This window comes from Cervus elaphus, chromosome 12 (assembly GCF_910594005.1).
Source record: "Cervus elaphus chromosome 12, mCerEla1.1, whole genome shotgun sequence".
Lineage (NCBI taxonomy): Eukaryota > Metazoa > Chordata > Mammalia > Artiodactyla > Cervidae > Cervus > Cervus elaphus.
Window position 1 is genome coordinate 473,638 of NC_057826.1, and position 22,335 is coordinate 495,972.

The following is a 22,335-nucleotide window of genomic DNA, read 5'->3' on the forward strand; positions in this document are numbered from 1 at the left end:
TCATTTGAATCAGTTCTAATGAGATGGATGAAACTGGAGCCCCTTATACAGAGTGAAGTAAGCCAGAAAGATAAAGAACATTACAGCATACTAACACATATATATGGAATTTAGAAAGATGGTAATGATAACCCTATATGCAAAACAGAAAAAGAGACACAGATGTACAGAACAGACTTTTGGACTCTGTGGGAGAAGGCAAGGGTGGGATGTTTCGAGAGAACAGCATCAAAACATGTATATTATCTATAGTGAAACAGATCACCAGCCCAGGTTGGATGCATGAGACAAGTGCTCGGGCCTGGTGCACTGGGAAGACCCAGAGGGATTGAGAGGGAGGTGGGAGGGGGGATCAGGATGGGGAACACATGTAAATCCATGGCTGATTCATGTCAATGTATGACAAAACCCACTACAATATTGTAAAGTAATTAGCCTCCAACTAATAAAAATAAGTGAAAAAAAAAAAAAAAGACAGTAGCTTTCCACATATATGCCTATATATACTTACTCTTTTCTTGGGTTAGGGCAGCAGCTCACTAATCTGACTGCTGCACCTTCTCGCCTCATTAAAAGTGATCTGTTCCTATAAAGTGCCAGTCTCATTCTTTTTCCAAACCCCGCCTTCTCTAACTCCCTTACCCTACAAGTCTAATGTGCATCCAGGGTGCACATTTCATCTTTGCGCCACTGTTTGGAGTTATCCACACCTGTCATATCTCTATACCTCTCACCATTTTACCTCCTTAACTCAGGCCCCATTTAACAACTGGAAGAACCATCTCCCAGTAATACTCGGCACAAGCAAATGGCTTCCCTGAGACTTACCTAAAGTCTGTGTTTTTGCATATTGAAAGTTAGCAAGATAGATAAGTATTAGAGAAAAGGGAACCGTAGTACATAGTTGATGAGAATGTAAGTTCGCAATCACTATGGATAACAATATGGGAGTTCCTTAAGAAATAAAAGCAGAACTACTATACGATCTACCTGAAAACTTTTATTCCCTGAACACATTCTCCTGTCACTTAGTTCTTTGGGCATAACTATGCTATACTGCTTATCAGGATGTATTTTAACTGTTTAAGTGCATGTCTCCACCTCCACTAAGGCAATTTGAGAGCAGTGTTGAGTTTTATTCACCTTGTCAGAACCTAGCACTAACTCAAATTCATGGTCAAGATTTTTAAAATGCACAAACCTGATCAAGTATAAACTATGCCTTGAGGTTTTTAAATCTAGTATTTTTCATTGGGATATATCACTTGCAAAAAAATCCTCCAGATACTTTGGCTCTCTCTGAGAGTCTGCACATTCCTCATTCCTTAGCCCAGGGAACAGAATTTTGGTTAAAAGACAGAAGCAAGATCTCTCAGCAGACCACAGACCCTTTACTTATTTAACTTCTTAGGGAGGCTGTTCCTCATTTGTAAAATGCAAATTGCTGATGCTCCTTCCACTGTGAGCAAAAGCCTACAGCAAAATCAGGAGTTTACATTCTTCTCCAAATGATATCTGATGACCACTTCCCTGTTTGAACGAAGGAGTTAGGAGTTAAAAATAAGTACTGTACACATCAAGTTTTACCACATTTTAATTAGTAAAACAAAATAAAATGAAAACAGGCATAGCCATGTCTCAACAGAAGAAGTAAATATCATTTTATATGACAAAATGCCATCCACTATGACACATTTCCAATAATTCTGACAATTATCTTTCACAACATTTTGCAAAATTCTAAGGAAAATTAAAAATTGTAGATTTACTCTAAACCTGCATACCTATCGGACTACAATTTGTGTGAAAAACACCCTGAAGGCATTACTTGGCCCAGATGTTGACGTTGAACATCAGAGTTCTTCCCTCCACACTTCTAAGATGCTAGCATAGCAATTCCACTGCCGCTCACTACCAACACAGACCAAACTACAGGGAAACACAGGCACAAAGAGGAATTAAAAGATGTTTGTGGTAACATCAATGCAATTTCTTATTTATGTGCACTAAGCATAAAAGTGTATCAGTATTCAAAAGCAAGAAAACAGAATTTGGAGTTAGTCCAACCCAAATGAGGCATCTTCAAACCTGGGGGAAAAAAAGAAAAAAAGGGTTATTACGAAATACATTTATTTTATTTAGATTACAGATAGCACCACCACACTTATCTAACTTGTGCTGTATATAAATCATTCTTGGTAACAGTAGTACCTGCAGGCGATTTTCCAGATGAATTAAAAGAGTATAACCTACTGGTTTATCCCACTGGTTCACTAACAACATTACAGAAAAGAATACTGGTATTAGAGTTCAGATCCTAACCCCAACACTTAGTAACTGTATGACGCTGGGCAGGTCAGCCAAACTCTCTGACGCTCTCGCAAATTAACATCCCTGTCCTACAGTGCAACAGGAAATTTGAATAGGTTTTCCATGCCAGGATACACTGAGTAATAAAATTCCCCAGAAAAGCTGGATTATCTGCCTCTGGCCTCCACCTGAAGTGGCAGAGAAGTCCAATCCCTCCCTGTTTCACACTGCTAGAGTTAGGTGCTAGAGCTGCAATACATCTGTTACAGTGTCTTTACATTGAGTTACAACAGTCTTGTTTCCACTTCTCTCCTCTATTGGACTGGGAGCTTAGAGACCCAACTACAGTGCCCAGACACTTAGGAATGGTGTCTCTGCAGAACCATGTCACTCTTCTCTTCAGGCTATTTAGCAAAGAGCTGCCACGCAAAGGAAGGGACAGTTCACCTTTGAAGGCCCAGAGATGCCCAACGTGCAAATGGCAGAAGAGCAAACACTTGCAGGTGCTGTGGGTAACAGCTGCCTCTGCCTGGAACCCCACACCTGCAGCTCCTCTGTCCTCCCTTTAGAGGGTTAGTGATGCTGGGAAAGTCACACCCAGGGCCACGGCCTTCCTCATCTCCCCCTCTCTCAGGGGCAGGGAATGGGACCCCGTGGGATTCTTCTCTGCCTGCTGAATTGTTACCCTGATTAATGTCTTCCAGACTGTGAGGCTTATCACATTAGAGCTGTCTGTAATGGTCCCCAGGATACTGATTTTACAATAGGGTTTCTTAAGGTTAGAAACCCACCTTGATGGTGCTGCTTACAGGTCTCGATCTATGAAAAAGAAAACAGAGAAAGAAAACAGTTAAGTTTGACTTCTGAAATGCTGCGTACTACGAAAGTCTAAAATTGTTATCAACAAAGATGGCAGAAGAGCCAGTGAAGAAAAACCTAGACATTTCCTACCAGCCTGAGATCCCAAGCAATCCAGAGAACTAGAGGAGGCCAGGGTTGGAGGGCCCTACCATAGCAGGGCTTGCACACAAAGGCCCCTGCCTTCGGAGACCCTCCTTGGTCCTGGGTGTGCCCGAGGCGGTCAGGGGAGCCAAGGGGGCCACAGGGAGGAAGCCTTGGGAGTGCCTGTGCGTGTGCTGATGCCCCCTGCTCTCACTGCAGGGAAACCACTGTCTCAGCGACCACGCTGTGCCCCGCTCTCTCAGAGGGTGCCACTGCGCAGAGCTTTAATAACATTCCCTGATAATCCCAGCATGCAGATGTTTTTATATCAAAGCAGCTTTATGCCACGGCTGTGCTCCCATACAACTGTCAGCGGTTAACCAAAGAACTTGAAAACTTACCCCACGCATATGTCTGGGGTTCTGCGAAAGTAATGTGCTTCACTCGGCAGCTATACTGATCCTTGCTGTTGGGGGTGAACTCAGCGTGGGACAGCAGGTAGAAAGACCAGTCCTTGCTGAAAGACAGGTCTGACTGCTCTGATTTCATCTTCTCCCCATTCTTCAGCAATTCGATTTCAATCTGGGGTGGATGGAACCCAGACACATAGCAGTTCAGGTAATTTGGCTTTCCATCCTCTGGTGGGTGTCTTGAGTACACTTGAACCTTTGGGGTACCTGAGGAGTGGCAGGGAAAGACAGATGAAACTGCAGAGTATTCCACTTGGGGGGACCTTGGTCTGAAGCTAGATCAGGCACCAAATGTTTACATTGGATCCTCCATTTCTCCCAATTCCACTTTCCCTCGGGCCAAATGACCTTACATTTTTGCAAATGGCCACCTCCAGTTTGTGGGATAAACCATGACTTAGTATCTTTCCCACATAATCCCCCTACACATGCCTTTCAGGCTTTTTCTAGCAGATTTCTAGTAACATCTTCTTCTGTCAGTGGACATTGTGCTGTATCTTTTAACAGTTGTGTGTGGAGGCTCTCAAGAAGAAGGCTTCATGGCTCCTCAGCACATAGAATCTATATCACTCAAGAGTCTACATGATTTGGCCCCAGTCTACTGATTGAGCTTCGTTTCTCACTTCACACACCCTCCAGGGTGGCCACATCAAAAAACTCCCTTATTACACCCTCTTTCAGCCCCGTCAATCATTTTCCTTACATTTACTTCTTTCTTCCTGGTCTCTTGTCTAGATGCACACCCACCAGACTTCTCAATAGGTGCCTAGTACAGTGCCCTGCACACTGCAGTTGCTTGGTAAATAAATGGCAGGTGTAATTATTGTTACCTCCTTGCTCAGGTTCCTAACAGAATCAACCCAAAGTATATTTCTACAGAACACAACCTCTTCATCACGTCTGGAGTTCATATGACAAATCTCCATCTGATTGTGTACCTGATTTCATGAGCCAGACAACAAAGAAATAAAAGTGAAACACCTACAGGAGCTGGAAAACACCTTAGATGAGTGGGTCGGGCTGGGTGAGAACAACAGGGAAGAGTGAGGACTGTGGCAGATGGGAAAGATTATACTCTCTGTTAGGACCAAGTGGATTAATGCATGTGACAGTGGAATCTGCATTTTTAATGAGCATGGTTAAGTGACTTCCATAATCTGCCAGGTTGAGAATATTATATATTGCTACAGGACAGGTGGATTCCAAAATGAAATGCATGTTGAGACCCTCCATGAGAATGTGGAAGAAAATATTATAAGCTTTATATCTATATTTTTCTAAGTGAACTGTTAATGCTACTAAATATACACACTGATATAAATATATGTATATAAGCCACTTAAATACAAATACACTCAGGGGACATGATTACAAAGGTCAGTTCATCCTCTATGTCCAGGAGGTACAGAGAAGGAGGAGTCCAGGCCACTGTGACTGGATGTATCTTTGTAGAATCATCCGATCATCAAAGAAAAGATCCCTAGTCCCACTAAGAGCTAGACTGGAAATACTATGAAGCCCTGGTATTTTTCCATCATTCAAAGTGAAGATAAATCTTCTGATTTATTTGAGCTTCTAATAAGTGACAGTTAAGTCACTCAGTCATGTCTGACTCCTTGCAACCCCATGGACTATAGAGTCCATGGAATTCTCCAGGCCAGAATACTGGAGTGCATAGCCTTTCTCTTCTCCAGGGGATCTTTCCAACCAGGGATCAAACCCAGGTCTCCCGCATTGCAGGCAGATCTAGTAACTAGACCATAATACATACTACAGTACTGAGAGCACAACTCCATTCCACCTGGAATTCTCCCTTTGAGGGAGCTAGGCAGGTTTGTGCAGGGGGCGGGTTTGCAAGGGTATCACAATAGTAGTTTCCAGAAGGAGGAGATGTATCCAACAGGCCTGGGTTTGAATCGGGCTTCAGCCACTTACTGCTTCTGCATTATGGGGAGAGTTATTTTAGCTTCTGTAGTTTAAGTGAAAACTTAATTTACGCCCAGACTGAAATAAAACCTACACAGGGAAAGAGTAGAAGATAGGACCCCCCCCCCCCCTCCGCCGCCCCAGGAAAGTGAATCACAACTACATGTTTTTTGAATGTCTTCTAGAAATCCCCTGTGTGTTTTCCAGGCATGTATTATCTTGGAAGTTCTCTAATTAACATACTTTTTAATGTCTGCTTGTTATTTTTTGGAAAGAATTCTATAGCCAAACATCAATAACAGTGATAATACAGACATCATGTGTTTTTTTGGCAAATAAATTTTAAATTCCATTTTCAAACAAAAGAGAAATCTGATCTTCAGTGTATTTAGAAGGCATCTAAACACAGTGTCCCTGACAACCTGGGTAAGTGTGTTGATTATTCATCCCTAGTTTTACAACCTTTCTGACTGATAAACCTTCACTTGCTCAAAACTGAAAGTAGAGAGACACTTCATCTTGGAAAGAACCAGGCAAGGAGCCAAAGGAGGAAGCCCTTTGTGAACAAAGGCCACAGAGGCCCATGGCTGCCCAGCCTGCTCCCTAGAATCTCACCCCCAGATGGTTATGAAAAATGCACAGGTGACGCCTAATGGGCGCACCACCTGGCCAAAGGCTCTGGTCAGGCTCTACTGTCTGCCACTGATCCCCTGCGGGATTAACTTACTTCAACTTGTCAGCCTCCCTTTCCTCATTTGTGACATCCTGATGATAGGCTGTCTAGGTTGGTCATAACTTTTCCTTCCTTTATGACCAACGTAGACAGCATATTAAAAAGCAGAGACATTACTTTGTCCACAAAGGTCCGTCTAGTCAAGGCTATGGTTTTGCCAGTAGTCATGTATGGATGTGAGAGTTGGACCATAAAGAAAGCTGAGTGCTGAAGAATTGATGCTTTTGAATTATGGTGCTGGAAAAGACCCTTGAGAGTCCCTTGGACTGCAAGGGGATCCAACCAGTCCATCCTAAAGGAGATCAGGCTTGGGTGTTCATTGGAAGGACTGACGTTGAAGCTTGAAACTGCAATACTTTGGCCACCTGATGCGAACAGCTGACTCATTTGAAAAGACCCTGATGCTGGGAGGGATTGAGGGCGGTAGAAGGGGACGACAGAGGATGAGATGGTTGGATGGCATCACCAACTCAATGGACCTGGGTTTGGGTAGACTCCGGGAGTTGGTGATGGACAGGGAGGCCTGGCCTGCTGCGGTTCATGGGGTCGCAAAGAGTAGGACACGACTGAGTGAACTGAACTGAACTGATGATAGGCACCGTATTTACATCGCTGACCCCTTTCACAATTAAGTGACACAGCACACAGCGCAGGACAAACAGCTGTCACCGGGAACCTCTGTGATTATTATTAAAAGCGAAGTGTAAGGAGAACAAGAGAATTAACGAGGCGAATCGGTTTGTTAAACCTCAAGGCATTCCACTAAAGTCACCGCAAAATTCCTCATTTCTGGTTTGGTCCCTTGTTTGGGGAAAAGTACAGAGGGGCAGGTGAACCTGCCCGGCGCCTGCAGGAAGCTCCACGCCCTCAGGATGCCAGCTGGCCGACATACCCCGGCGGCGGCGACTCCCCCTAAGCCCACCGGCTGTCTCCACCAGTTCGCAGACCCCAACCCTGCCCTCTGGGACCTGCCAGCCCGCACCCCACCCCACCCCCCTCCCCCCACCCGCTCCAGAGATGCGCGGGGGGAGCCAGAGACACGCGAACCAGAGGAAGAGAATCCCTCCCCCACCGCGCCCGCCCTGAACCACATCCGCACCCGGGAACTACGTCCCGACCCACGCGGTACCGTCCGGGCGTGCCAGGGGCTCCCTCCCCACATCCCCGGGAAGTTGGCGACCTGGGATCGCACCCCCTCCCCACTCCCCGCGCGCCGCTTCCACCGCCCGAGAGGAAGCCGGGTGCTCCTCCACCGAGCTGGGAAGGAAAACTTGGGAGCGGGACCGGGGTGGACAGAGTTAGTGCCCAGGGTGCCAAGTGGGTGTCACCGGGACAGGACGGGCTGGCGGAAGAGGAGACAGAGGAGAGGACACTCACGCTGGATGGCGTCCAGTCCAGACAGCGACAGCAGCCCGAGAAGGACCAAGGCCGCGAAGCGAGCCATCCTTGCAGCAGCTGCGCGGGTGGCTGAGTGAGCGGCCGCGTTCCGCGCTCGCCTTTATAGTCCGCCCTCAGGCAGCCAATCGGAAGCCTGCCCGCCGGGCCGTCACAAGTCTCCGAGCGAACTAAGCCGGGGCAGGTTAGAAACAGGCTTTCTGGTTTTCAGTTTCATTTTCTAATAAGTCTCATGATGCTCAGGAAGGCAGGGCTGGGCTGGGTGCATTCGCTGCCTGTACATCGACGCCCTCTTATCTGGGGTGCGCGCCCAAGCTTGGAGCGCGAACCGCTCACCCTAGAACTCCAGTGTGGACGAACCCTCGCTTTTCGGAACAGCACCGAAAAGGCTAAAGGACTTGCTTACCGTGCATGCCACAGCCATTTAGGAGCCTAGCACCTGGTTTACAGTTGGGAAAACTGAAGCATACAACAGTTAAGGGTAAGGACTGAACGGTACTGGGCAGAATCAGAACTCGGTTCGCAATTCCAGCCCAGAAATACACTGCAAGTCTTCTGGATTCTCTGGGCAAGAAAAGTTTCCAGGAACCGCGAGGCCTCATGGGGCTAGCTCAGAGAACCATCTGGCATGAAGGAAGACCTTCTTGCTTCCTGAATATTTTCCAGAAAGGAAAGGCGTTTCGAAACGTCTGTGCCAAGAAATTCTAGTCTGTATTTTGCCGTTGTAATTTAAGTAATTTTCTTTGCTTTGGTGATTTGTGGGGAAATGACCACTGATAGTAAAAAGCAGTAGCTGCTTAGAGCATTAGAGTATCTACCGCCTCGAGGGACAATACCCCCTGCGACTTAGCACACTGGAATGGTGATTGGCGCGGACTAGGTACTTGATGAACTGAATGAATGAGTGTACAGACGAGTGGCTGGTTAAACGCATGAAGGAAGGAACTACTGAACTTGTGAGGGAATAGGTGAATAAACCCTAGGATGTAGGAATTACCCTGTTATATTTTTAGGGATAGGAAAACAAAAGGCTGAGGTTACAGACTGGCCTGATTCTAATGTCATCCGCGCTTCAGACACTTGGAAGATAGAGGACTGGACAATTTTGGTGAGAATTTGGGTTGCATCTTCTGTGGGCTCAAACAAAGAAGCTAGACCTATAGATTCTAAGAGGGTGTCAGTGTTACAAAGACTCGTTAAGAAAACGCACTCTCCATAGATAACATAAAAAGGAGTTGACATTACCTGGTGACTGTGTCCAAGGATCATTTCTGGAGTGGAATGCCCAGAAGAGGAAGTGAACCTGGGGGCGGAGAGTGGCAGAGGTCTTGGAAATCACCCTGGTGTGCAGTTGAAGGGAGTTGGGTGGTGCTTCCCCAGAGAGCCCAAGAAATGTCAGCTGGATTCCTTTCCCCTATTTTTAGACCTTTCAGTAATCCCTGTTGTGGAGCTTGTGTCTACACTAAAGAAAGCAGGTTACTCTCCACAGACCTAATGAAGGGAAATGTGCACAGAGAGAGCACCAAGGAGCACCTAGTAAGTGTTCTGTAATGATTAAGAACTGTGATTATTGGTGCTATTTACCTACTTCTTCTACTGCCAGCTCTCTCTATAGCTCTCTTGAAATAAAAGAATAGTTGTCAAACATAATGTCATGAGGAAAGACACTCCTTCCCCTCCCTTTTGTTTGTTTGTTGTTAACTCATTTATGGCTCTTAAGGCCTGTAAAGTTATGACCATCCTAGACAGCATATTAAAAACCAGACATTACTCTGCCAACAAAGGTCCATCTCGTCAAAGCTATCATTTTTCCAATAGTCATGTATGGATGTGAAAGTTGGACTATCAAGAAAGCTCAGTGCCAAAGAATTGGTGCTTTTGAACTGTGGTGTTGAAGAAGACTCTTGAGAGTCCTTTGGACAGCAAGGAGATCCAACCAGTCCATCCTAAAGGAAATCAGTCCTGAATATTCATTGGAAGAACTGATGCTGAAGCTGAAACTCCAATACTTCGGCCACCTGATCCGAAGAACTGACTCATTTGAAAAGACCCTGATGCTGGAAAAGATTGAAGGTGGGAGGAGAAGGTGACAACAAGAGGATGAGATAGTTGGATGGTATCACCAACTCAATGGGCATGAGTTTGAGTAAACTCCGGGAGTTGGTGATGGGCAGGGAGGCCTGGTGTGCTGCAGTCCATGGGGTCACAGAGAGCTGGGCACCGCCTAGCAACTGAACTGAACTGAAGGCTGTGATGTTCATGTTGAGTTATTTTCTAGTGCCCTCCGGGGATAGGAAGAAAGAGAGCTAGTGGAAACTCCTATAGTCCTTGTTTACCACATCACAAACAAATACCGTAATACTTAAAATTCTAACAAGATAGAATCTGATCTATTCACTAACAAAATCTATTTTAAAATCACTTTTTAAAAGAGCAGTGAAGACAGAGATACGTACATTTTTCAATTACTTTTTTATATTCTCTTACAAGAGCAAACTTCTGGAAATATACAAACATGGCCTTTTGATAGTGTTATCTCCCATGAGTAGGATGAATGATGAAATGGGGTTTTGGCCCTAATGACTTTCCTAAAAAATTTTTTACTGTGTTTATTCACAGTCGTAAATATTTTCTAGAATGTGGAAGAAATGGAACTTCATACTCTTCTGTTGGTAATGTAAAATGGTACATCTATTTTGGAAAATAGATTAAGTTTTTTAAACTTAATCATACCCCTGGCCGTATGACCCAACCACTCCACTCTAGGTGTTTACCCAAGAGAAAATGAAAGTGTATGTTGATACAAGGACTTGTACAAAACTGTTAAAAGCAACTATATTGGTAGCAATCAGAAATTGGAAAAAATCCAAAGTTCCATCAACAGGCAAATGGATAAACAAATTATGACAGCTATCCATACAATGAAACACTATCAGCAATAAACAACACATGAGTACACACAATAACATGGATGAAATAATTAGGCTGAAAGAAAAAAGTAAGACAATAAATGAGGCTTCCCAGGTTTCATTAGTGGTAAAGAACACGCCTGCCTGTGCAGGAGACATAAGAGATGCGGGGTTTGATCACTGGGTTGGGAAGATCCCCTGGAGGAGGGCATGGCAACCCACTCCAGAATTCTTGCCTGGAGAATCCCATGGACAGAGGAGCCTGGTGGGCTATGATCCATAGGGTTGAAATAATTAGGCTGAAAGAAAAAAGTGAGTAAAAGAAAAAAAGATAGTAAAAGAGTAAATGTGCATGATTCTTTGTTTTTAAAATTCTAGGAAAGGCAGACTAGCCTATATAACAGAAGCAGATGGTTGGTATCCAGGGGTTGGAGGGTGCATCCGGAACTTAAGGACACTTTGGGTGGATGATGGATATGTCACTATCTTGAGTATGATGATGGTTTTTCAAGGGTATACATACTGTAGAACTTATTAAATCATATACTCTAAGTGCAATTTATCATATGTCAATTATACCTCAATAATCTTTAAAAAATAATCTGGACTTGCCTGGTGGTCCAGCGTTTTAAGAATCCACCTGCCAACACAGGGGACACAGGTTCAATCCCTGGCCAGGGAAGATTGCACAAGCTTCAGGTCACAACTACTGAAGCGGGCATGCCCTAGAGACCATGCTCCACAACAAGAGAAGCCACTGCAATGAGAAGCCCATGCCTCAGAACTGTAGAGTAACGCTGCTCACAGCAACTAGAGAGAGCCTGCATGCAGCAGCTAAGACCCAGCAGAGCCAAAAATTAATTAATTAATTAAAAACTGTAACCTAAAAGCATAGGTACCAGTATCTTTGTTAGGCCAAAGAAGAATGAAGTCCTTGAACAGAAAAAATAATAATAAGGATATTGAAGTGGAGAGAATAGAAATAGGTTGAAACTCAGGTGATTTGGGTTGCACCTTAAGAGATCTCAGTCAGCAGTTCTCTGAGGCGGGCTCGTCAAGCAGCCAGAAAACCCAGGCCGCCTGGAAGGAGAGGAACAAGCGCAGATAGGACATCCCTGCCCGGACTCCTGCAGACGTTGTGTCCCTCATCAGAGTGTGGTTCATGCACCACAACATCAGCTCCACTTCTAGGAGCTCTTAGAAATGCAGACCCTTGGGGCCATCCTAGACCTAAGTCAGAGCCTGCATTTTAACAACCTCCCAGGTGATTCATCAACACATTAAATTTGGGAGGCTGCTGATCCAACTACATGACAATCCAGAAGGTAGGTCTTTCTTTCTTTTACAGATGAAGAGACAGTTTCAGAGAATTAAGGTGCTTGTCCGTGTTCACTCTGAGCTATGATTCAAGCGCTAGCCCATGTGATTTGACAGGCCTCATAATATCCACTTGAAAACCACTTCTGAGAAAGGGTTCACAGGAAATGGTTCACTGGGTGGCTTGGATCAGGGCAAGAATTAAAAGCATACGAGTGATGCAGAGAAGCAGGAACTAATAACACAATGTGTAGTAGTTTGGGGTATTTTTTTAATTCACATTTATTTTTTTCTGCCATAGAGAAAAAGTATTATACGCATATGATAGGAAATTGGAACAATCTAAAAACTGTAAAGAAAATTAAAACCACAGTGATCCTGCACGTCAGAGGACTATCGTTAAGTGGCTTAATGAGCTTGAAGATGGCTGCCTGCTCAGAAGAATGTATGTGTATGACTGAATCCCTTCGCCATACAGCAGAGGTTGGCACAACATTGTAAATAAACTGTACTTCAATATAAAAAATAACAATCCATCCTGGTTAGATCTGTCTGGGGGCTGGAAATCCTCAGTCTTTTGTGTTAAATTATGTTAGTTAGTTAGAACAGGAAACAGGAGTCCAAAATGGCTGTGGCTAAAAGACAAGGAAGGGAGAAGCCCGCAAAAATAGAACAAAGGAAGGTCAGAGGAAGGTCTGAGGACCGGAGTGAGGACCGCAGGGAGAACCAACAGCACTCCTGGCCAGCCCAGTTTGCACAGGGCAGGCCCATGGCGGGAGGAAAACACATATAAAAAGAGGAGCCATGGTGTGCGCTGGCACGCACCCCGACTCTCCTCTCTTCCCGTCTTTGGGTCGGCATGCCCTCACGCCTCGAGGATGGATTCCCTTGCTATTTTCTAGATAAAATAGAGCTGTAACACTGATTTGTCTAAGAACTATAACATGTTCTGTCCAATACCCAAGAGCTGTGATGCGCCAAGGGCTTTAATGTCCGTCACTCCAAGTCTCTGTTGTTACGAGGCAGAACCGAGGAGTATACACTTGCCTGACAATTCCATTGAACAAGTGAGTGTTGCTGTGTCCAACCCCATGGACTGTAGCTCACCAAGGTCCTCTGTTCATGGAATTCTCCAGGCAAGAATACTGGAATGCATTGCCATGCCCTCCTGCAGGGGATCTTCCCAACCCAGGGATCGACCTGGGTCTCCCACATTGCAGGTAGAATCTTTACTTGTCTGAGCCATTAAATACAGGCTATATCAGTTGAGTGCAGGCTTGTGGCAAATGTAAATACTGTAAGGATAAACCAGAAGAAGACTCTAGACTGCCAACCAGGAGACACCAACCTAGAGTTCAAATCAGCACAATAATTAACTTATTAGCAGCCACCTAAGGTGTTCATTCTGACTGAATTCTCAGGTTTGTGCTGTTATATACCAGGCAACAGATCCAAAGGAAGTGGGACACAGAGGGGAGTGTTGTTTCCTGAGAGTTAGAAGCCATAACAAGGAGTGGAAAAACCTGGCAAGATCCTGGGCAGCCTAGTACTGTTATCACTAAGTGAGGGAGAGTTACCTGGGCAGACTGAAGTTGAGACAGATGAAGGGTCTGGCTGCTGCGGAATCTCTGCCCACAGGCTTGGGTGTAACCACCACACTCTTCCAGCTGCCAATGTGATCTCATTGGAAAATCATACCGAGTGGGTGTTAAATAAATTAAGCAGTACAGAGCTAAATAGTAGTAACCACAGTGTTGCAAGTACTGAGTACTTCTTATTTTTTTAATTACAAGCCCAATACATGATGGATGTCTGCTGCCAAAATGCAATCACTCAGAGGTCTACTGAGTGAAAGTGAGAGTTGCCCTCCTGTGTCTGCTCCTCTCTCTCTCCTCCCCACAGGAAACAGTTAAGCTTTGGTGCCTATCCCTTCATTTGCATGCATGCTAAGTTGTGTGTGACTCTTTGTAACCCTATGGACTGTGGCCCACCAGGCTCCTCTGTGCATGGGATTCTCCAGGCAAGAATACTGGAGTGGGTTGCCATTTCTCCTCCAGGGGATCTTCCTGACCCAGGGATCTAACCCATGTGTCTTACATCTCCTGCATTGGCAGGCAGGTTCTTTACCACTAGTGCCAACTAGGAAGCCCATCCCTTCATAGATATATTGAAATATTGTATATAGTTTAGAAGGTGAGGAATTTTTAAGTTATAACTACAGAGCCTGCTCTTATTAGGTGTTCAGAACTCAGTGTCCACTAAAAGCATAAAGAGAGTTAGAGTTAGCCTCAGTCCTCAGCTTGGATGGAGAGTGAGGTTAGGTAAATGCTGAAGCCTAGACTCCCTGTCCCTGTGGGGGCACGGGACAGCCCCAGGAGCCAAGGCTTGGGCACCATCCTTGGGGACTACTGCACCAGTGACTGGGCTACTGGCACAGCCTCCTTTCTTGGGTGTTTTCCCTTCATAGGCCCTTGGGTCTGCATCTCAGAACCTACCCCAAACTGCAGAATCCCAACTTGGATTGTTTTTATTCTGCCTGGGATTACATGCAGCATTCTCAGAAGTTTAAGACTCTCCTGCAAATGTTCTTTTTCCTTTTTGGCAAATTCCTCTAAGCCCCACCTTCCCACTTCCCAGCTTGCTTGACTGACACCTGCCTCTGACCAATCAGAGTGTGTGGTCCTTTCTGGCCACGCCCTCCTATGTTGAACCTGCATCAGATCCCTTCCTGTCTATTTTCTGGTTTCTTGGACTTTTCTAAACACTTCTCCTCAAACAGGACTGTGAAGAAACCAGAAAGAATTGTTTAGTAACCAATCAGAAATTTAAAACAAACAGGGAAAAAAATGCCAGAGATGTATACACAAGAGCCATCAAACACACAGTAGGACCAGTGTAGGTACAAAGGAGGGGGCCAGTAAACAGAAGTTTGATGAGTCTGTAATCATTTTCCTTATTTCATTATTTATTATCATTGTTATCTATTATGGTTTTAACTGTAGATCAATTTGCCACAAATGGGTTTGCTAAAAGACAACTTTTCATTATCAAATTAGCCAAAAATCTATCTAATGACCAAAGACTAGAAAACTGACGTGGGACTTCCCCCTCTGCTGTTCAATACCCTGAGAGTTGAGTGGATGAAGTAGCCTCCAACATTACCCCACAAAAGCCAGGATATTACAGGTGGGGGGTGGCTCAGAGAGAATTCATTCAGCATTTATTGGGAACAATGGAGATTCTACAAAATTAGGACATTCTATAAATATTTACTGAACTTGCTGATTTCTAGTTCATAATAGATATTTCCCAGATCTTTATATAGAGAACTGCCTACCTATCATGAACAATAATAGACATTTCTGTGGTTGGGAGAATAATGCCTCCCCCCATACCCCAAAAAAAGATGTTTATAGCCTAATTCCTGGAACCTCTCAATACGTTACCTTACATAGCATAAGGGACTTTGCAGGTGTGATTAAGGTTAGGGACCTTGAGATGAGGAGATTATCAAAGATGATTTGGGTAGGCTCAGTATGACCACAGAGGTCGTTAAAGCAGAGAAATTTATTTCCCTGACTGTGGTCAGAGGGAGTTGTGACTACAGAAGCGTAATCAGAGAGCTGCAGCATGCTGGCTTTGCAGGTGAAGAAGGGGCCATGGATCAGGGAACGTGAGCAACTTCTAGAAGCGGGGAAAGGTAAGCACATGGAATATCCCGTACTCTCCACAAGAAAAGCAGCCCTGCTTAATTTTAAGCCCAGAAGGTTTGTGTTGGACTTCTGACAGGACTGTAGGATGATAGATTGTAATGTTTTAGCCATCGGGTTTGTGGTAGTTTGTAACAGCAGCAAGGAAAAAAACAAAAACAAAGAAACATTCATACTGCTCCAGAATCATACAGTTTTGGGCCTTTGTTGCCAGGAGCCTATCTCGGTGTAAACATTTGCCTTTTCCGCGTTGTCTTTACCTGTTAGTTAACCAGATCTAGCCACACGGTGCACCTGGGGTACTCTGCTTATGAGGGAGGGCTCTCAGCAGCCCAGCAGCTGAGGGGAGGAGCTCTGCTGGGCCCCGGCAGGAGCCTTGGTCCTCCCGTCCTGCCACGGCCCCGGCTGGGCTGAGGCAGCCCCGGGGATGTGGGCTCCGCTGGCACTGCCATTCCTGGGCTGTTCAACGCCTCCAGCACACACCCACTGAGGCAAACCACTCCTGCTCCACCAGTGGTTGCCATGCTGAGCAGGAAATGAGACTAGGGGCAGGAGCCCTCTAGCCTCCAGGACAACGGTGCCCGAAGCTTTGGCTTCTTTCTTCTTCGTCTGGTCCCAGCCTGTCCATCAGGCCTTGGTGTTCACAGCAGTCAGTCAAGTGCTACCCGCCTTTACCGTCGCCTTGCTAGGTGCTAGGCACGGGGCTGGTCTGGGGAATTCTTTCCTCAAAGAGTTCATGCATTCTGGTTCATATACCTGTGATAGATTATGATTCCAGAAAAGCAACCTGTTCCACATAGAGGGTTCAAAGAGCCTGTGAAGGACTTTGGTGCCAACAAAAAGAATGTGAACTTAACCTTTGGACCATGATGCTGGTGCCAGCAGAGCTGGGACTTTGTTTTTGTTTTTTCCCTGTGGTTTCTTTACCTCATTTTTTGTTTGGTATTTTAAGTAACTTTTCCACTTAGCTTATTTTTTCAAATTATAAAGTTCATATCCCTTATGAAAAGTTCACACAACATAGGTAAAAATAAAGATAAAATTTAAATCACCTCTTAAAACTACCATCAAAAAATATCCACTTCTAATGAACTAATGTTTGTTCCCAGACTCTGTCTATTCATATACAGGTTCAATTCAGTTCAGTCACTCAGTCGTGTCTGACTCTTTGCGACCCCATGAACCGCAGCACGCCAGTCTTCCCTGTCCAGCACCAACTCCTGGACTTTACCCAAACCCATGTCCATCGAGTCAGTGATGCCATCCAGCCATCTCATCCTCTGTTGTCCCCTTCTCCTCCTGCCCCCAATCCTTCCCAGCGTTAATGTCCTTTCCAGTGAGTCAACTCTTCACATGAAGTGGCCAAAGTATTGGAGTTTCAGCTTCAACATCAGTCCTTCCAATGAACATCCAGGACTGATCTCCTTTAGGATGGACTGGTTGGATCTTCTTACAGTCCAAGGAACTCTCAAGAGTCTTCTCCAACACCACAGTTCAAAAGCATCGGTTCTTCGGTGCTCAGCTTTCTTTATGGTCCAACTCTCACATCCATACATGACTACTGGAAAAACCATAGCTTGACTAGATGGACCTTTGTGGCAAAGTAATGTCTCTGCTTTTAAATATGTTATCTAGATTGGTCATAACTTGCCTTCTAAGGAGTAAGCGTCTTTTAATTTCATGGCTGCAATCACCATCTGCAGTGATTTTGGAGCCCAGAAAGATAAAGTCAGCCACTGTTTCCACTGTTTCCCCATCTATTTCCCATGAAGTGATGGGACCAGATGCCATGATCTTAGTTTTCTAAGATACACAGATACACAGAGTGTTGAGCTTTAAGCCAACTTTTTCACTCTCCGCTTTCACTTTCATCAAGAGGCTTTTTAGTTCCTCTTCACTTTCTGCCATAAGGGTAGTGTTGTCTGCATATCTGAGGTTATTGATATTTCTCCCGGAAATCTTGATTCCAGCTTGTGCTTCTTCCAGCCCAGCGTTTCTCACGATGTACTCTGCATATAAATTAAATAAGCAGGGTGATGATATACAGCCTTGACATACTCCTTTTCCTATTTGGAACCAGTCTGTTGTTCCACGTCCAGTTCTAACTGTTGCTTCCTGACCTGCATATACAGGTTACAAAGATGTAACCATTCTGCCCATATTTCTTTGCAGTAGCTGTTTTATTTAATGACGTATCAGCTTCTCTGATGACTCAGTGGGTGAAGAATCTGCCTGAAGTACTGGAGACACAGAAGATGAGGGTTTGATCCTTGGGTTGTGAAGGAGGAAATGGCAACCCACTCCAGTATTCTTGCTGGAAAAATCCCATGGACAGAGGAGCCTGGCAGGCTATAGTCCATGGGGTCACAAGGAGTTGAACATGACTGAGCACATACACACACATGCACAGCATGTGTGTTTCTATAATAAAAGGTCTATGTAGTTTTTTCATATTTTCATAGCATTTTATTATATGCATATTCCATATTTTTATCAAATCCTGTATTGGAACATTGCCAATTTTTCCCTATTTTAACTCATCCTGCACAGTATGAAGTTGCCCTTTGGAGTCCAGGTTACACCACATTACTAAATTAGAAAGGGTGTTCATCTCCCCACAGACTTCGACAAGCTGATTATTATCACTGAAAAATTTCATCTCCTTGTTTTAATTTTTATTTTTAAAAGGCAGTCATGTTGAACAGTTTTTCACATGTTTAGTTGTTATTTGCATTTCTTGTTCTGTAAATTTCCTGTTCATAGTCTCTAGTCACTGGGGACAGATACCACCTAATGTAGCAGAGAAGGAGCTTATTTAAGGAATATTGCTAAGCAAAATGTTATCAACTTCTGATGAAGGATACACAGAAGTTAATTTTATCATTCTCTCAGCCTTTTATATTGAAATTTTTCAAAATAAAATGTGAAGAGGAAGATGGTAGTGAGGTGGCAGAGGCCCACAAGGGTTCAGAAAGTGACTGTGACCCATCCTGGATCTCTCACTTCTCAGACCATCCTCCCAGCTCTGAGGACAACTGACACCACAATCTGGAAATTCCCAACCAACTTGGATGAGTTCCCCTCGTCCAGCTCAAGAGGAATGGGTGAGCCAGGCTCAGCCCTCCTGTAGAGTAATTTTCACCTCAATAGAGGTCAACTACCACATTTCAGGTAAAGCAGGAAAGGATATTGACTTCCATCTTGCCTCACCAGGAAGAAAAACCTGTTTTTGAACAGAGAAAATCAGGTGGAGTACACAGAGTAAACACTAAGGTTGGTACCTATACATTCAGCACCATTTCTGAAAGGTGACTCTCTGGATTAATTTGGGTAATTAACCATAATAATTAACTCCAATGACAAACGTAGACAGTGTGTTGAAAAGCAGAGACATTATTCTGCTGACAATGGTCCATATAGTCAAGGCTATGGTCTTGCAGTGGTCATGGTACAGTTGTGAGAACTGGACCACAAAGAAGGAGAGCACCAAAGAATTGATGCCTTTGAACTGTGGTGCTGGAGAAGACTCCTGAAAGCCCCTTGGACAGCAGCTCCTTGTCAAACCAGTCAATCTTAAGGGAGATCAACCCTGAATGTTCACTGGAAGGACTGATGCTGAAGCTGAAGCTCCAGTATTTTGGTCATCTGATGTGAACAGATGACTCATTGGAAAAGTCTCTGATGCTGGGAAAGATCGAGGGCAGAAGGAGAAGAGGGCGTCAGGGGATGAAATGGCTGGACGGCATCACCAATGCAATGAACATGAACTTGGGCAAGCTCTGGGAGATGGTGAAGGACAGGGAAGCCTGGCGTGCTGCAGTCCATGGGGTCGCAAAGAGTGGGACACGACTGGGCGGCTGAACAGCAGCAACAACCACCCTAATAACATCGCAGGGAAAGACCAAGGAGGGGATTTATTGCAAGCACAGATGAGTTGTACATGAAACCAAAAGACATCCTGGAACCATCACCAGCATCAAATTAGGGTTAAGTAAATATAGTCATATCCATATTCTGCTTACAGCATTTAAAGCTCGTGATAGAAATATGTTGATGGTTTAGTTGTTAAGTCATATCCAACTCTTTGCAACCCCATGGATTATAGCCACCAGGCTCCTCTGTCCATGGAATTTCTCAGGCAAGAATTCTGGAGTGGGTTGCCATTTCCTACTCTATATCTCCATCTTTTTAATAGCTGAGTAACATTCCATTGTGTGTATGCACTATGTACCTAGTTGCTCAGTCGTGTTCAACTCTGTGAACCCCACGGACTGCAGCCCGCCAGGCTCCCTTGTCCATGGGGGTTCTCCAGGCAAGAATACTGGAGTGGGTTGCCATGCCCTCCTGCAGGGGATCGTCCCAACCCAGGGATCGAACCCAGGTCTCCCACATTGCAGGCGGATGGATTCTTTACCATCTGAGCCACCAGGGAAGCCCACATATGTACTATCTCTTCTTTATCCATTCATCTGTCGATGGACATTTAGGTTGCTTCTTTGTCTTAGCTATTGTAAATAACACTGCAGCAATTATTTATCTTACTTGCTCCATATAAACATACATACAAATAATGCTATTTACTTTTGGGCACTGCTTAGTTTTGTATACAATGGAATCACTGTATATATTTGGGGGGAACTTGCTGGATTCTATTCACTAACACTTTTTTTGTGATTCATCCATGTTCATTTTTATAATGACATTTGGACAATTCTTTCATTTTCAACCTGTATAGCATTCCATTGTCCAAATATACCTTTTTTATCCAGCTTTAGGTTGTTTCCAGTTGTTTGCTGTTAGAAACAGTGTTGCAGTAAACAGTTTTTTACACCTACTGCAGTGTGTGTGCAAGAGTTTCTCTATGTTGGTAGTAGAAATGCTGGGTCATAGGGCATGTGCATATTTAATTTTACTACATAATACTCTAGTTTTCCAAAGCTGTTTTATCAGTTTATGCTCTCACCAGCAATGTAATGAGTTCTCTTTAGGGTATGTTTTTCCCAACACTCGACATATCAAGATTTTTAAAGCTTGTGTCAATCTGATGGTATGATGGGTTTTAATTTGCATTATGTATATACATACTCCATTAATTTATTATATATAATACTGCATTGGTTTATAGTGTGTGATATATTCTAGATACAAATCCTTTGTTTTAGGTACGGCAAATATATTCAAATCTGTGACTTGACTTCTTACTTTTTTATGGAGTCTAATTTTATTGTAGTTCTAAATCATGAGATTAATCAGTCTTTAGCTATATGCATGTAATTTGTGACTTCTATGTTGAGGTCATAAAAATGTTGGTTTTTTTTTTCCTGTGTTTAAAATTTTTGTTTGCCATTTAGCTCTTTTTCTGATGGAACTCACAGTTGTGCATAGTGTGAGGTGGTGGTTGTTGTTGAGTCATTATTGTCACGTGTGACTCTTCGACACCATGGACTGTAGCCCGCCAGGCTCCTCTGTCCATGGAATTCTCCAGGCACGAATACTGGAGTGGGTTGCCATTTCCTTTTCCAGGGGATCTTCCCAACCCAGGAATCCAACCCACATCTCCTGCATTGGCAGGCGGACTCTTTACCACTGAGCCATCAGAGAAGCCCATAGTGTGAGGTAGGGACTTATTTTCCCACCACATATTGATAGCCATTTGTCTCAGCACCGTATTTTTTTCAAAAGCCCTTCTTTTTACCATTGATCTGAAGTGCCTTGTGTATCAAGTTTCCGTGTATTCACAAGTTTGTTTCTGGGCTCTATTCTGTTCGTTGGTCTTGATCCATCCTGGGTCATTTCCATTCTGTTTTAATTATAAATCTCTCACCTTATCATTCTTCAGGAGCATCTTTATCTTTCTCCCTCCATTAACCCTCTTCCATATTTTAGGATCAACTTGTCAAGTGTCATGAAAACCTATTAAAATTTTTTAAAATAATTACAGTAAATCTATATGTCAGGTTGGGGAAAAACTATGTCTTTAGGATATTTAACCTTCCTATACATAACCTTACTCTCTCATTTTTTGTCATTAATTTATTTCAATAAAACATTATAATTTTTCCATTAAGAGTTTGACATCTTTTGTTAGCTTTATATTGGCATGTGCATTTAAACACTATTTGAATATATATAGCATATCTATTTTATATATATTTAAGTGCTATGTCTGTTGCTATCATAAATTGCTCTTCTGTCCATGGGATTCTCCAGACAATACTGGAGTGGATTGCTGTGCCCTTCTCCAGGGGAGCTTCCTGACTCAGGGATAGAACCCATGTCTCTTAAGTCTCTTGCATTGGCAGGTAGGTTCTTTACCACTAGTGCCACCTGGGAAGCCCATTTGTATATACATTTAAGTACTATGTCTATTACTATTATAAATTATATATTTTTAATTTACTTTGTTACCAGTACAAAGAAATGCATTTTTATGGGGGTTTTTTTGTTCAGCAAATTTATCATTAGGATTAATAAGAGAATTTATCTTTTATATCTTATTGACATTTCTATATAATCTATATATAGCATCAAAGTAATACAATTTTGTTTCTTCTCTTCAAATATTTATTCTTTTTACTTTTTTTCATTGTCTCGATTTGCTGCTGGGACCTCTAGTATAACAT

At 43.8% G+C, this 22,335-nt stretch overlaps 2 protein-coding genes across 2 annotated transcripts in view; both read right to left on the reverse strand.

Moving 5' to 3' along the window:
* Window positions 1-1,576: 1,576 nt before the first annotated feature.
* On the reverse strand, window positions 1,577-7,909 carry B2M (beta-2-microglobulin). Its single transcript, XM_043921208.1, has 4 exons — window positions 7,759-7,909; window positions 3,654-3,929; window positions 3,102-3,129; window positions 1,577-2,088 (listed from the first exon to the last, which is right to left on the reverse strand). The coding sequence occupies exons 1-3, from the start codon at window positions 7,823-7,825 to the stop codon at window positions 3,116-3,118; spliced, it is 357 nt and encodes a 118-aa protein (XP_043777143.1). The 5' UTR covers window positions 7,826-7,909; the 3' UTR covers window positions 1,577-2,088; window positions 3,102-3,115.
* Window positions 1,577-22,335, reverse strand: part of LOC122705912 (beta-2-microglobulin) — a 28,130-nt gene continuing 7,371 nt past the window's right edge. Inside the window, exon 4 of the mRNA XM_043921207.1 lies at window positions 1,577-2,088. The gene's annotated coding sequence lies outside the window, so the exon portion shown is untranslated. The remainder of the gene's footprint in view (window positions 2,089-22,335) is intronic.